Source organism: Magallana gigas, chromosome 9 (assembly GCF_963853765.1).
Source record: "Magallana gigas chromosome 9, xbMagGiga1.1, whole genome shotgun sequence".
Taxonomy (NCBI): domain Eukaryota; kingdom Metazoa; phylum Mollusca; class Bivalvia; order Ostreida; family Ostreidae; genus Magallana; species Magallana gigas.
In genome coordinates this window covers 31,058,404-31,074,299 of record NC_088861.1, presented here as the reverse complement: position 1 = coordinate 31,074,299, position 15,896 = coordinate 31,058,404, and the positions used below count along the sequence as shown (strand labels likewise).

Below are 15,896 nucleotides of genomic sequence, written 5' to 3'. Positions count from 1 at the left end.
GCTATTAGCCATAAAATATCTATTCGAGATTGTGTTTTGCATTGCATTTCTAACATCTTCTTTGTTGTCAACATTGGTTAATGACTCTTTTAATAATTATAACACTGATTTTTCTTACCGTTTGTATTTTCTATATCGATTAATCCCAAAACATGTCCCAAGAAGTACGATTATAAACCCAATACATACGGCACAACTTATTATGATAACGAGTGTTTTGTTTTCATCCTCTGAAAAAAATAAATATTACATACGAATAATGAAGAAAAACTGCTAAATTGTTCATGTTATTGAGCAGCAATGAACATTTAAAACACTATTGATATATGTCAATACCTTCAGGGTAAGACGGGTTACTTTTTTCCATAACATTCTCTACAAAACGAAAGATATAAAGTGTGGTATTTATTCATGAATATTTTCATTTTTTATCCAAAAAAAGAAGTCTAAATTAATGTATAGAATTGCAATGTAACTACAAATTGACTTTTTGTATCTTTTTCTTTTAGGATTCATGTACGTTCAAAAATATCATTTCAAATTCAAAGACGAGTGTTAAATTGTTCTCCTTTGAACATGCTCATCACAATTGATTAGTTATTAGAACACAGACACATGTACAAGTGATATATTTTCAACGTTTTATTACTATTAACGATATTAATAACGAGTTTCAGAACCTTACATACACTGCAGAATGAACGTAAAAGACACGTTATAAAAATAAATCTGGAAATATATAGTGTTCAGAGTAACTATTAGAATGACTCTTTTACTCGATAAAATAAACTTATGTTAAATGATTTTAAATCGTATTTATAAAGTAAAACTATGAAACGAAAGAAGATAACATAAACCTAACATAATTAATTTTTAACAATCAGAATTAAATATACTTTTTGACTTGATAAATTAATATACCTGTCCATTTATGTCCAATTAATAGCATAATTAATAATTTTAAGTCTAACCATGTAAATGTACATGTAATTATTAAAAGATTTTAATATATACCCGAACATTCCTGTTGACTTTGACTTCCGATATATTGGGTGGACCATCCATATGGACATGGTTTACAAGAAGTTTGTCCGGATTCATCTTGATAACTTCCTTTATTGCACAAAATGCAACTTCCAGACGACGAATAGGTTCCGGGGGAACAATACACTAAAACAGATAGAAGTGTTAATATTTTGTTTCACAGTGTAGTTATTGTCCGTCATTTATATTTTACACATTCTGTTACATGTTTATAGCATAAACACTGATTTAATTTACTGCAAGGAAAGTGTTGCCTCTTTAATAACATTCCATCAAGTGCCGTCTAGCAAAAGTTTAAATTGATACTGAAAAAAAGCTGAAGGGTCTAAACCTTCATAATTGATGTATCGTTTCATAAAAATATATGATGATGTTCAGTATTTTGAGAGTAATAATCTTATGGGAGAAATATATAATTATCCTTTTGGAAAAAACCCCCAGATTATTCAAATATATATTTACAACTATATACAACACAAAAATTTAATACAAAGCAAAAGTACGCGTTTGAATAATTACGTAATGTTTTCCTAAAGGTCGGTTTATAGATCGTACAAATTTTATCTCATTTAAACAGAAAATAGTTGGGGTACCAAGAATGGTAAACGTAATGTGCTTAATTAAAATAAATTATCATATCTAAAATCACCAACTGTTACATGTGTACCACCGATCATTTAAACAATAAAATGCTTTCTTTGGTGATTCATTCGGGGTTTTTTTCTGCATTGATTGCTACCTTCATAACCCGCATGAATAATCAAAGAAAGAATTTAGTTGTTTATATCAAATCTTTCTTTTAACTAAATAATTAATTGATAATGAAAAGTTGCTAAAATTAACTAATATTTATAGGACGTTAACTAAAAGAAACAGCCAAATCGTCTTCTGCGAGACTTTGAGACTGACATCATCATGACCATTTCGCGCAATCCGTAATTTTTCCTAGGTCGCTGTTGGCTTCGACCAATCGATAAACAGGGCGTGTCAATTTCAGTCCTGTCAGTTTCAGCTGCTGTAAAATTCGACCAATCGATAAATGGGGTGTGCAGATTTCAGTTGGCTGTTTCTGTAGAGCTATGCATTAACTCTAATTTTCCGTACGAAATAGAGGAAATAATGCTTGGTAGATGTACATATACACTTTTGACGGAAATAAAATGTAGATTTTTAGGTTAATAATAGAACTAATGTTCTGTGAGATTGGTAATGCTCTTTCTTCATCGATATTTCGTGAAATGTCATAAAATCTTTAGGGGGGGGGGGCAATATGGCCATATAGTGTTAATGCATATATTGTTTAAAAATCTTCTCTACAGACACAAAACATATATTAACAAGAGGCCCATGGGCCACAACGCTCACCTGAGGAACAATAGGTATGATAAAATCAGCTTAATGGAGTCATAATACAAACTATCTGGACAATGTACAATAATACATGTAGATCCTTTATAAATAAAATCCATTTTTCCCCTGGATATTTTTATGTTTATAATCATTAGTCCCTTTTCTAACAGGATGATTTTATAGTCATATCATATGTTGAGTATTGCAGTTCTCAAAAAGATCCTTAACAATAGTTTATATATGGGATATAAACCTACATCAAACCCTGAACCTTCTTGTGAAGCCAAAGAATTGTCCTGGGGCCAAAGTCTGAACAATTATAAAGAATCATCTGGCTGATTAGTAAAACTTCAACCCCCCTAGTGGCCCCACCCTACCCCTGGGGGTCATGATTTTCACAATTTCCTGAGGATGCTTCCACACAAGTTTCAGCTTTCCTGATCTTATGGTTCATGAGAAGAAGATTTTTAAAGATTTACTCTATATATTCCTATGTAAAACTTCGACCCCCCATTGTGGCCCCATCCTACCCCCGGGGGTTATAATTTTCACAACATCGAATCTACACTACCTGAGGATGCTATCACACAACTTTCAGCTTTCCTGATCTTATGGTTAATGAGAAGAACCATGAATTTCATGAATTTCACAAATTTGAATCTACACTACCTGAGGATGCTTCCACACAAGGTTCAGTTTTCCTGGCTGATTAGTTTCTGAGAAGAAATTTTAAAGATTTACTCTTTATTCCTATGTAAAACTTCGACCCCCCCGTTGTGGCCCCATCCTTCCCCCGGGGTTTATGATTTTCACATCATTGAATATACACTACCTGAGGATGCTTTCACACAACTTTCAGCTTTCCTGATCTTATGGTTCATGAGAAGAAGATTTTTAAAGATTTACTCTATATATTCCTATGTAAAAGTTCGACCCCCCCCCCCCATTGTGGCCCCACCCTACCACAGGGGGGGTCATGATTTTCACAACTTTAAATCTACACTACCAGAGGATGCTTTCACACAAGTTTCAGCTTTACTGGCTAATTAGTTTCTGAGAAGAAGATTTTTAAAGATTTACTCTATATATCCTATGTAAAACTTCGACCCCCCCATTATGGCCCCATCCTACCCCCGGGGGTCATGATTTTCACAACATCGAATCTACACTACCTGAGGATGCTATCACACAACTTTCAGCTTTCCTGATCTTATGGTTCATGAGAAGAAGATTCTTAAAGATTTACTCTATATATTCATGTGTTAAACTTCGACCCACCATTGTGGCCCCACCCTACCCCTGGGGGTCATTATTTTCACAACTTTGAATCTACACTACCTGAGGATGCTTCCACACAAGGTTCAGTTTTCCTGGCTGATTAGTTTTTGAGAAGAAGATTTTTAAAGATTTACTCTATATATTCCTATGTTTAATTTCGACCCCCCATAGTGGCCCCACTCTACCCCCGGGGATCATGAATTTCACAATTTTGAATCTACACTACCTGAGAATGCTTTCACACAAGTTTCAGCTTTCCTGATCTTATGGTTCATGAGAAGAAGATTTTTGACAATTTCTCGAAAATTTTCTTAAATTCCTAATTATCTCCCTTTGCAAAAGGGCGTGGTCCTTAATTTTCACAACTTTGAATCTCCTTTGGCTAAGGATGCTTTGTACCAAGTTTGGTTAAAATTGGCCCAGTGGTTCTTGAGAAGATGTTGAAAATGTGAAAAGTTTACAGACAGACGGACAGACGACAGACAAAATGTGATCAGAATAGCTCACTTGAGCTTTCAGCTCGGTGAGCTAAAAACTAACTGCATATTCAGAAAATGAATTATCTTGTAATCTTTGATAATATGTCATGTCACCTGCATGTAAGACAAGGTTTATAGCTGGAAATAGGGGTATGTATTTGTCTCATTATTTTATTCTGCTCAAAATTTCAATAAAAAAATGAGTTAATTCATATGTTTAGGAAAGAAAAATAATGAAGCTGTCTATCAAAGTTATCGATAAGATCTTGTGAAAGCATTTATAAAGAGTTTAGTGAAGAGGGTTATAACAGTTAATGGAGTTATCTTCCCTTGCCTTTTCATAATGGAGTTATCCTCTTTGGCTTGTTCATATTTAGTAATTAATCATTAAATATAATGTAATTATGAAATTGTATGATCAAAATAGTCATGCAAGTATTTTCATCATTTGAAACAAAAACAGTTTTTTTTACTATTTTTTTTAGATAAATAAGTAGACTTGTTAATAGTAAAATAATAAGTAGTATACTAGCCACCGTTATTTTGGTTTATCTTTGAAAACAAAAAAACATTAAAAACTATTTTGAAACTGAGTATACTTGGATTAAACCATTTGAATGGAATATGTGCACCTTTTCTGTAGTATATCATACACTCTGTTACAAGCTGTAAGACTTGTGCTAAACTATGGGGTTATGAGCCCTTTTGGAAAGATTTCAGCCAGGGAGGTGGATGTCACTACAATATTATAATACTCCATACAGTACTCCATACAAAAACTCAATAAATGCATTTATGTGAATCCTCGACAATTTTGTGTATGGGCTATGGTACTCAGATAACCGATAAGGCCTACTGGCTTCTTGTTCTACACTACCCGAGGATGCTTCCACACAATGCAATTTTAAGCTTCCCTGGCTGGTTAGTTACTGAAGAGAAGATTTTTTAAGAAATCCCCCTCTCTCTCTCTCTCTCTCTTTATATATATATATATATATATATATATATATATATATATATATATATATATATATATATATATATATATATATATATATATATATAAATTTGACCTCAATTGTGGTCTCACCATAACACCGGTGGACATAATCTTCAAAACTGCAAATTTACAAACCACATCAGTTTCAGCTTTCCTGGCTGAATAGTTTCTGAGAATAAGATTTTTCAAGATTTATTCTATATATACCTATGTAAAAGTTCCGACTAGCCCCCCCCCCCCAAATTATATTCTACGCAACCTGAGCATATTTCAGCTTTAGTGGCTTAATGGTTCTTGAGAAGAAGGTTATTGAAAAATTTTCAAAATATTTCAATAATTTCTAATAATCTCCTTTTGAAAAAGGTTGTGTTCCTGAATATTCACCACTGTTAATCTCATTTGCCTAAGAATGCTTTGTGTGAAGTTTGTTTGAAATTGGCCGAGTGGTTCTTGAGAAGATGTTAAAAATATGAAAAGTTAACGGACAAACAGACGGACAGACAGACGACAGACAAAATGGGATCACAAAAGCTCACTTGAGCTTTCAGTTCTGGTGAGCTAAAAATGGACTGCGTTTTTTACAAAACAAAAAATTGTTATCTCACTAATAACTTGAAAATTTTGGCTGACTATTTATAATGGCTTACTGAGGCATTGTTACCATTCAAGACAGAAAACAGCGATTTTGACAAAGATTGTGACCCTCAAATTGATATATTGGTTTTGTTTTTGACCCCCAAAAATAGAAATCTTCCAATACCCACTCATCTATATTAGACTATACTTTACAAAACAAATGGGAAATTGCTAGTATGCCCTCAATACTCAAAATGATGAAATAAAGTGAATCGACTCCTCGAAGAAAGATCATTACATCAACACTTCCTGCTGTCATATGCACATTTATCAATATCAACTTCAATGATGTATTATATTCTTACTAATGTTTAAATGCTTTAAAAAAGCATTTCTTATAGTCAATCAAATTCTGGTGTCAGTCGTCGAGTTACAACGAGAAACAGAGCTTACAATTTTTCGTACGTAAAAAAAAACTTGTTCAATGTTTTTCTTTACATTTTGAATGTTGAAGATAAATGTCAGGCCTTGTCCTAAAATGTATTACCAAAAACAAGGAGCTGTTTATGTATGTTTTAATTGTAAACGAATTAGCAGATAGAATATTTAGTTTGAACAAATAAAGTTTTAAAGTATAATAGAGTAACACAAAGAAAAAAAACCTAATAGAGTAACACAAACAAAAAAAAACAGCAGAAGCCTTGTTTACACTACAAAGAATCTTGAGCTCTTTATCTTGTTTATTACTCTACGACAAGCATACCAGTGGTTGAATATTATAAATGCATCACTAAAAAAAAATTACAATAAAAGACCCATGGGCCACATCGCTCACTTGAAAAACCAGTTGATTGTTACATTCTATTTCGTAGCATATACTATTTCTTTTTTTAATTTTGAACCCCTTTCTGGGGCTCCAGTATTGGTCCGTGGTTTAATGTTGGCTTTAACAATTTATATTCACACTATCTTAGGATGTTTGCATGCATAGTAATTTCACAAACTGTAGCTTTGTAGTTCTCGATATTTTTTTAAACACTTTCCATATATATTTCTATGTTAAAATTTGAAGCCCTCTTGAGGCCCATGTATTAGTCCGCTGCCTACAGCTTTATGAATTAAAGTCTACATTATATAAAAATGATTGCATACATGTAGTAATCTCACAAATTGAAGCATCGTGGTTCGCCAGAAAAAAAATGAAAAATTTCCCTTTATATTTCTATGTTAAACATTGAACCCCTTCTGGGGGTACCAATATTAGATCGAGGGTCACGTTTTGTTTATGATTTTAGAATCTACACTATTTTAGGACAGATTGAAGCATTGTAGTTCTTGTTAAAAAGATTTGTTTTTAAATTTACCATATACATGTATACTTCTACTTTAAACTTCTTGGGTCGACGGTATTATTTCAGGGGTCATTAATAAAAAAAATAAAGAACCTACAATAGCAAAATGATATATGCATAGTAATATCCCAATCCGTGTTATTGTACATGTAGTTCTGGAGAAGAATCTTCAAAAAAGATTTACAAGGCATTGTCTCACATATCTTGTCAAAATCTATTACTTCTTAATTAAATGGCCCTTTAAATTATGAATTTTGACTCTTTTGAATAAAAATCAATCGTTAGACAAACTCAATATAAGTTTTTGAATACGAGTGACATTAGTATCGTGAACAAATTGATTATCATATGACTGTTAAATTAATACAATTTCTCAAAAACGAAAATGCCACTTTTTTTAATACTGTACCCTATGACACTATGGGCGCGCTTGATTTTACCAAAAGGTGTACAGTGTAAAGTTTTGTAAATCGAGTGCAAATGTGTAGCGTTTAGGTGTACACAGGATGTACACTTTTCTACACCGAGTCAGGGGCATGTGTTGTTGGGTGTACATGTAGCACTGAAACCAATATGGCGGACGAATGTTATGATGGAAACTTGGAACATGATTTTAAGTAATGTAACGGATTAGAAGTCGCATAAAAGTTGTCGTTTGTATGAAAGCCATTAAATTTGAAATGTGTGTTTATTTTATTGCATTTATATCGCAAAAAAACCTTTTAATTGTCGCAGAACAGTATATATATTATGTTAAAACTGCACCTTTTGCCGTCATATTCATTCTTAACTTCCCTACACCATGTACACTACACCATTGAAGTGGACTTGATCTACAATATTTCAACCGTTGTTTACCGGTGTACACCAAGTTAAGCTTAATCAAGCCCGCCCTATATTTCATGTGGTTTTTCAGCTTTGTTTAAAATAATCCCGACAAAAGTAATGTATCAAGGGCTAAAATTGCAAAACTGACAACTTAAATACTAATTCAGGGAATAAACAACGTCTCTTCCTCTTTTTATCAGTATTTTTAAGTTTGTTTTCTTAAGAAGTATAACCTTGTACTTTATTCATTGTAATGTATAGTAAATGTACACTCGTTACCTTTTCTGAAAATAAGTGGACTTAGGTAAAAAGGGAAAACATGAAGATTCAAATGAATTAAAACTTTGTATCTCACATCATCTATTGATATTTAAACCATAAGAATCAACGATTTTTATCGATGAACTTAATGAATATAAAACTCATGAAGCTTTACAACATAGTAGGGGGCTGCTGACATTCGTGTTTTTTAAATAGTAAATCGAGGACGGGCATTTCATATCTTTTGTTTACTGTTAGCCTAACCGTGTACAAACTTGTGGAAAAGACAAAACACGCATAATACATTGAGAACATTCCTGTGAAAAAAAAGTTTGTACAACATTAAGCTGGTACTTAAGAAATGCAAAATGTATGAAAACCAAAAGAAGAGCTAGAAACATACATTTATAGTATAATTGCACATCATAAACAAAGAAATTGATCCGATGATTTTGCAAAGCAAAACGTGTATGGATTTCACGAATCAGAAAGAATCTATGAACGCCTACACCCGATGGCCCATAACAAATAGTAGGAACACATTTGTTTAGACTTCACAGAAATGACTACTTAGTAGTTACAGAGTATAATTCTTGTTTAAAATGTATGTTAATGTTAGTGAAGTTAAGTATGAATATATAAAGGTATCCATTATGCAACATGTTGCCAAAAAAGACTAAGTTCAAAAGCTGGTATTTTTTAAAAATAAATTATTAGAAATCAAAATCCTAGCATTATGCACACCTATGATATATGTTCAATTGATCTGCAAACGAACATTTTTCTATCTTAAAAACTGTAGAAGGGGTTATCCGTACAATATAGTACCCTTTTGGCACCCGTCCGCCCGCAGTTTTCACCATTTCAATAACCGGATTTTTTCCGTTGGAAAACCCGGTTAATAAAACACTCACCACAAAAATATGTGTTTCTCCCTTGACCATCAGGACAGTTGACTACAGATTGGAATGTTTTTCCCGTAGAAGTATACCTTTTCCCATCAATCTCCAAATTAAGCATGTCATTTGTTGAATTCAGTTGTTGCATTGAAAGCTCAAGATCAGACACTGCATTAACGAAGTTTGTTACGGAATCCGACGCTGCAAACGAGACAAATATATTGTAATATATATATTTACATTTTCTAGTGTCTATGCCTGTGATAACACTACTTATCGATTTTGTACTATATGACTCATAAAGCCAGCGGGGTTTGCTTATTTATATTTAAATATTTAATCGCACGATGGTTGAAAAATATATAAATATAAGTAATAAGGAATCATTCTTTGAATATTATGAGATGATAATTTCGGTCGGGGCGTGATCAAATCTATCATAAAGCCCTTCGGGCTTTATTGGATTTGATAACGCCCCGACCAAAATTATCACCTCATAATACTCAAAGAATGATTCTTTATGCCTTATATAAAACATATAGGAATACTGATTCATATTCACATGTACCGCCCTTTAAATTATATAAAGTCAGGTTGTTTATCATTGCGCATGCGCAACTTTTAGTGCCACTTGTCATTTATAGTCAATGTTTACCTTTTTAGTTTTGTTTTTTTTCTTTTGATGTTTTTACCGATGCATCTTCGGAAACCACATCTATGACACTTTTATATGTAGAAATGGCCATGTTTTATTGTATTATGGTCTGTGTTTATTCTACTCACAATATCTGTTAAGCTTTATGTATGCAGAATTGTTCCTTTTGCGAACAGTATTGTGTTTTAGTGTAGTATAGTTTATATTACACTGTGATATTTTATGTTATATTTCGTAATTTCTTAATGATTTAACAAATAACCACTCTTATTATTTAATCAATGTCTTGATTTGTATGTGTCAAACATATCACTTATCTATAAATGTGCATTTAACGTAACGGTTTCTTTATTCTGTATTTATGGCTACATTCGTAAATATGACAGCATAGAAAAATTACCTTTTTTTACATGTAATAAGAGTTCATGTTACAATAATGAGTCAATACAAATTGTCTACCTTTATCAGATTCGCCACTACCCTCTGCGCCATTTTCTACAGTAATCGAGGTTAACGTCACCAGTTGATTTTGGGTCAATGCAGACCTTTTTTTCCTCGAAGACGATGTACAATCTACATTAAAAAAATATGTCGTGTCGTTAAATACCAAAATACATATATGATAATTTTATTGATATAAATTTTGGAATAAATTTGAAATTCGTCATCTTCAGATTCCTATACTTGTTCAAGCCATTGTTACGAATAACAAAACACTCATTGAATTTTTGAAAAGACTATAGGCCACAAAGCGCTTTTGAAGAGTGATACGATCTTACTGAGTTTTATGATGTGAATGCTGACACCTTTTCTCAGTTTATCAGAATACTCACATAAACATCCAGGGTACCTTCTTTGTTTACAATACTAAATCCCAGTATATATTTTTATTTGTAAGCCGTGTATCAAAACATGGCAACCTAGAGGGGACATTTTCAATTTAAGGTAAAATCGTAGGATGTTTTATACCAAGTCTATAAAATGAACACTGTGTTAACCCTGTGGTATTTATGAATAAACATACATTACATGAAAAATATTTTTTTTTTTAAATGTAAAAATATATATGGACATTTCTTTTAAAGTGTGTTGGGATAAGTCGCACCATATGCATTACGTACATTTAATCCTTCGATGATATTAAAACATTTTTTTTATATTGTGGAGTAAGTTTTTCCAAGTTTTGCAAACTGAACTAAAAGATCAAGTTAATATCTTGCCCTAAAACGTTTTCACAAACGTGCCCACATACAAATATTTAACCTGCCTCCGATACAAGCTTAAGTTTTACGATTTGATATTATTGAAAACAGCAAGTATACTAAGAAACAATGTGTCGATTACAAAAAGTAATACAGAAAATTCGGATTAAAAGTTTGTGTTTAACTTCATGGTTTTAGCATATATGATGATTGTTTCGTGACTACACGGATTAAAAAGAGAGAATTAAAAGCAAACAAGTCCATGGAAAAGTAAATTGAAAAGTAAATCAATGGGGACGAAATATAACCTAATGTACAATGCAATATTCCGAGAAACATCAACGCACACATATACCAAGACTTCATGATGATAAAAGCAATGTTACTGAGTGTCGATTATTGTGATATCAGTCAAATACTACATTTGAAATGATTCCCTATGCAAATTATGCATGCTTAAAGCTTGATAGGCTGATTTTCATTTTCAGTTCGTCCGTACATGTATTTCTTCTCATTCTTCAGTGTCACTAACCAATGATATTGATCTATAAATTATAATCAAAATACGTGTGCATTCTTAAGAATCCTTCTTAATCAAATAATTGAAGATAAAATTTGTGTCATAATCATAAATAAAATCAATGTGTATTCAAAATAGAGTTTAAGGTAAAGCACTAATGAATAAAGGGGAGGTTAATTTTGAATCTATTTTTAATAGTTAACCTTTTGATCGTTAAAATCAATATATGCTCTTAAAGGTCATTAAGAGTTGAGTTATCAAATTTCAAAGGCGTTTTCGATATAAATCGTCTGGTAATGAAAATGTTACAAACAAAATGAAGTTTATGACTATGTCGCTCGAAAACAAATGTTTTTTTAAAACATTTACATATGATTAGAGACGTGTGTAGATAACCAAATTACTATAATAATATAGCACGTTTTCAATAAACGGGGGATAAGATAGCATATCAAAAACTCTTAGACAGTTACCCTTTGCCTCAACATTAACTGTACAAGTTTTGTTTTGGGCACATTGTAGAGACGATTCGAGGTTCATTCTCAGGTTTTGTGACGCCTTAGACGCTTTGCTACACTCCAGAGGAGCATTATACGACACTTCAGTCTCTGTAGCAATCAGGACAGGTATGTCTATCCCTAAAATAACAGAGCTGAATATAAATATTCCCTATATGATTAGTCAATGAAAACACAACTGTTTTGTATTTGTAATTACAGACATGTGCTAGGTCTCGAATGTCTTGTGTTCTTATACATGTCCCTAAATTCTATAAAATGAAACATCTCAAAGAGATGTTTATTCAAAATTGGTTAAATTAATAGTTTTTATTAAATAAAATATGATATGATAATTAATAATGATAGTAAATACTTCTCAGATATGAAAAATAATTGAAAATTCATAATTGTGTCTTCAATGAAGTTGTTAAAGACCTAATTTAAAGAAAAATTATATCCAGCTTATTTGGAAAACACATTCGAAACAATGTGTCATACATGTAATGCTACAAAATTCTTATACACTGGAATCGAAATTTTACATTGTGTGACGCGTATGACAAATAAATATTTACTTATTGTATTTTTCATTGTACATTTATGACATACAAAAATTTAATGTTCTTTTGATGAGTGACAAAAAAAAGTATTTAATACTTCCGCATGCAGGGGGCTCTCCATTCCATACATATGAAGTGTTGAAACCACACGTGTATTCTGGCAGTGGAGTGTTTCCAGCAATGAATGAATACCCAGGTCTGCATGTCACATTACAAACAATATGACCATCACTTCTTTGCTCACATTGAGGGATTGCTCCAAAGGTTCTCTTGAAAATCGGGCATGCTGACAATTTCAACAAAATTTTATATATAAATGAATAATGAAGTAATAATAAACTTATCTGGCATTTCATATTTTCAACAACAAAAAATCTGATACTTGTACTGAAGGATGTGAAATCTTGAATTAATTTTATTTATGAATATAACCATGCCAAATAACAGGACCATTTTTAAATCTTACTTGATGAAAACCGTAGACAAAGATCACCTGAATATTACATAATATAGTTATGTATTTCACACGAAAATTTCATAAAAGAATACCAAAACATTCATAAGGTAAGAACAGAACCAAATCACGACGTCAACGCCTTTTCTATATACTGAAGACGGACCGCATCTTGATGCAGATATATGTTATTAAAAGTACAGTTTCTTAATATAGTGCTAGTCATTAAACACACCCTATCAGCAATTGTTACACATTCTTACTTGGACACTGCTGTTCACTACAAGGTGAAATTTCAGTTGCTTCTGATGTATTGCAAGATATTCCTTCGGGGTCAGGTGTTGGGTTGTTACAAATTCTTGTTCGAAACTTTGTCCCCCCATTGCAGGTAACAGAACACTCAGAAAATTGGCCCCATAAGCTCCAACCTCCATTTACTAGCCAACAAATAACATTATACATCTTTATGTAACCTAATATTTTCATACGCTTTATTTTGAATCTCACAGACAGAGGAATGAAACATTTGTTTTTATGTTACCAATATGTTTTTCACATCTTATTCCTTTGAAACCTTCTGGACATAAGCAAGTGTACTTCCCATCCTCTGTATTATTACATGATGCGCCATTTTGACATGGATCTTGTTTGCAATAATCAGGCTTCAGCTCACAGTGTGTGCCGTGAAAACCATTACTGCATTGGCATGCGTATCCACTTATTTTTTGTAAACATTGGTGACCATTACAGGGGTTATTGGCACATTCATTTACACCTACAATAGTTGTGTGTAAACAAAATACTGTACCAGGATAAAATCAAAGTACTGAAGAACTGACGGGAGTTGATTTTGTCGTTATTTATTTATTTTAAAATCAATGATATGTTATTTTGCATGACAAGTACATGTAGTTTCTAATTTGAAATACACACGTTTTTATAATATCGCGGGCATGTTAAGGCTTCCCGATGGATTTTACAGCGATGTGTAGAAAGTCACTTGTCTGTACTTCATACGATATGACGTCATAATTAACTTTGACGTCACGATCTGCATTCCTGTCGATAGTTCTCAGGGAATGCATCTCAACGTTAAAAGTGAATTACATCAAACCACTATAAAACCATGCATGTTTCCTTAACATAGATGCTGCCGCTAATGTTGGACATACAGAATTCATTCATATTAAAATCCAGTATCAAATAATCGGCAGTTGTAAAGCTTCATGTTAAGTAAAAGACTATTTATAAACTAGTGGTTTGGAGACTCTCCCTGCTACGTGTAAACAACTGAATGAAGAAATTTTAATGCATGTAAAACCAGCTTGGCGCAGGTGAAAGATCAACACAATTTAAGAATATTTTACGTAAAATTGGTAGAGAATATAAGTGCCAGTGTGAATCGTGCTACGGAAACCTACGGATTAACCCCAATTTTTTGTAAATCGCTTTTGACTAGTAAAAATGTGCATTATTTTGATGATTTTCTGGAATGTTTCAACAATATCTTCGATAAACGAAATATCTATTTCTTTCCCGAGCAAGAATTTCAAAGTATATGACTTAACAAAGAAATTTTCTTAAAAATATGTATGATTTAATGTCATTAATCACCTGCGCCGATGCGATTTGAAAAGATCATTTGCAATATTAGGATTCGCCCGTCACGTGATTACAAAGAACATATGACGTCACAAAATGCATCAAACATAATGTTTAACATCGGTGTCAATAAATGTAACATAGATTTTAAGAAATACTCCCGGTCAAAGTATTTTTGCGATGATTCAAATAATATCGTTTTCCAGCCGTATTTTAGCATCGGGACGCCTTAACATTGCTGCGATGAATTTTTGGACTTTTATGACAAGAATATCGAGAAACCCCCATATAAATTATGTTAAATAATATTTAAAGATAAAATTAATTCAATCAAACTATGAATCAGTAATAGAAATATTTCTCGAAAATTGTATGGATCCAAGCAATATTGAACTCTAGTCTCGTTCAACCAAACGCTCGGCTGACACCGTAAATCTCCGACAAGGATTTACGGAGACAGCCGAGCGTCGAGTTGAACGAGACTATATTGAACTCTGGCATAGGAATACATACGACTACAAAAAATATTTAAATTGTTCGTACCATTTAAAATCTGACTATTTTCAAGGTATTTATAAATAAGTTTACTTGAAAAACAATGCTTTAGCGTACATTACATCGAATTTATCAATTATTTTTAAGAACTAAGTCTTGTCAGTAGCAATGATTTGTGCTGAGGTCCAAACACTGTTTCACTTTCGGTTTGTCTGAGTAACTGCATAGGAGAGTTGATTAAAATCAACTCACAAAAATCAGTTTTGATGCAAAACTGCAAATACTTACTAGAACACTGACTCGGTACAATCAATTCTAATCCTGTCCCAGACTTATTTTTCAGATCATCCATGCTAATGATGGAATCAAAAATGTTGGCATGACAAGATTTGGTCGATTGTAAAATTTCATCATGGGACAAAGCTCGAGGCACAACATGGTATCCGGATAAATAGACTCCTAAAACAATGCATTCGGTACACTATTCAATATAGGCTAAAAATGTTATCTTCTTTTTAAAAAAAACATTTTCATGGAAACGATTAAAAGTAAACTTAGAGATTAACCTGAATCTATTGTTGAGTTAAGAAATATATAAATATCGTCAAATGCTGATGCCATTTCAGCTTCAGTCAAAGACACATTGTGGTTTGGAGTAGGTTTAGATTTCCCGTTCAAAAACACTGACACAAAAGGTGATATTTTCTGTAGAACTACTGCTACGTGCATCCATGTTCCGTTTTGAATAGAAACATTCAACGACTGCCAGTTTCTTAGAAAAAGAAAATAATTAAATGATTATCGTTTGCTTGATTGAATCAACATGCAACTGAACCTGATT

At 32.4% G+C, this 15,896-nt stretch overlaps 1 protein-coding gene across 2 annotated transcripts in view; it reads right to left on the bottom strand.

Moving 5' to 3' along the window:
* LOC136271256 (sushi, von Willebrand factor type A, EGF and pentraxin domain-containing protein 1-like) overlaps positions 1–15,896 on the bottom strand; it is an 85,353-nt gene that overhangs the window by 1,522 nt on the left and 67,935 nt on the right. The window contains exons 15-25 of one of the 2 annotated variants that reach the window (XM_066070864.1): positions 15,622–15,827; positions 15,344–15,514; positions 13,500–13,733; positions 13,222–13,395; positions 12,602–12,790; positions 11,918–12,082; positions 10,182–10,295; positions 9,083–9,268; positions 1,015–1,170; positions 337–375; positions 119–230 (exon numbers count right to left, since the gene is read on the bottom strand). In XM_066070864.1, the coding sequence (XP_065926936.1) occupies positions 119–230; positions 337–375; positions 1,015–1,170; positions 9,083–9,268; positions 10,182–10,295; positions 11,918–12,082; positions 12,602–12,790; positions 13,222–13,395; positions 13,500–13,733; positions 15,344–15,514; positions 15,622–15,827 (1,746 nt within the window). The remainder of the gene's footprint in view (positions 1–118; positions 231–336; positions 376–1,014; positions 1,171–9,082; positions 9,269–10,181; positions 10,296–11,917; positions 12,083–12,601; positions 12,791–13,221; positions 13,396–13,499; positions 13,734–15,343; positions 15,515–15,621; positions 15,828–15,896) is intronic. The other variant, XM_066070865.1, reaches the window with a different exon arrangement.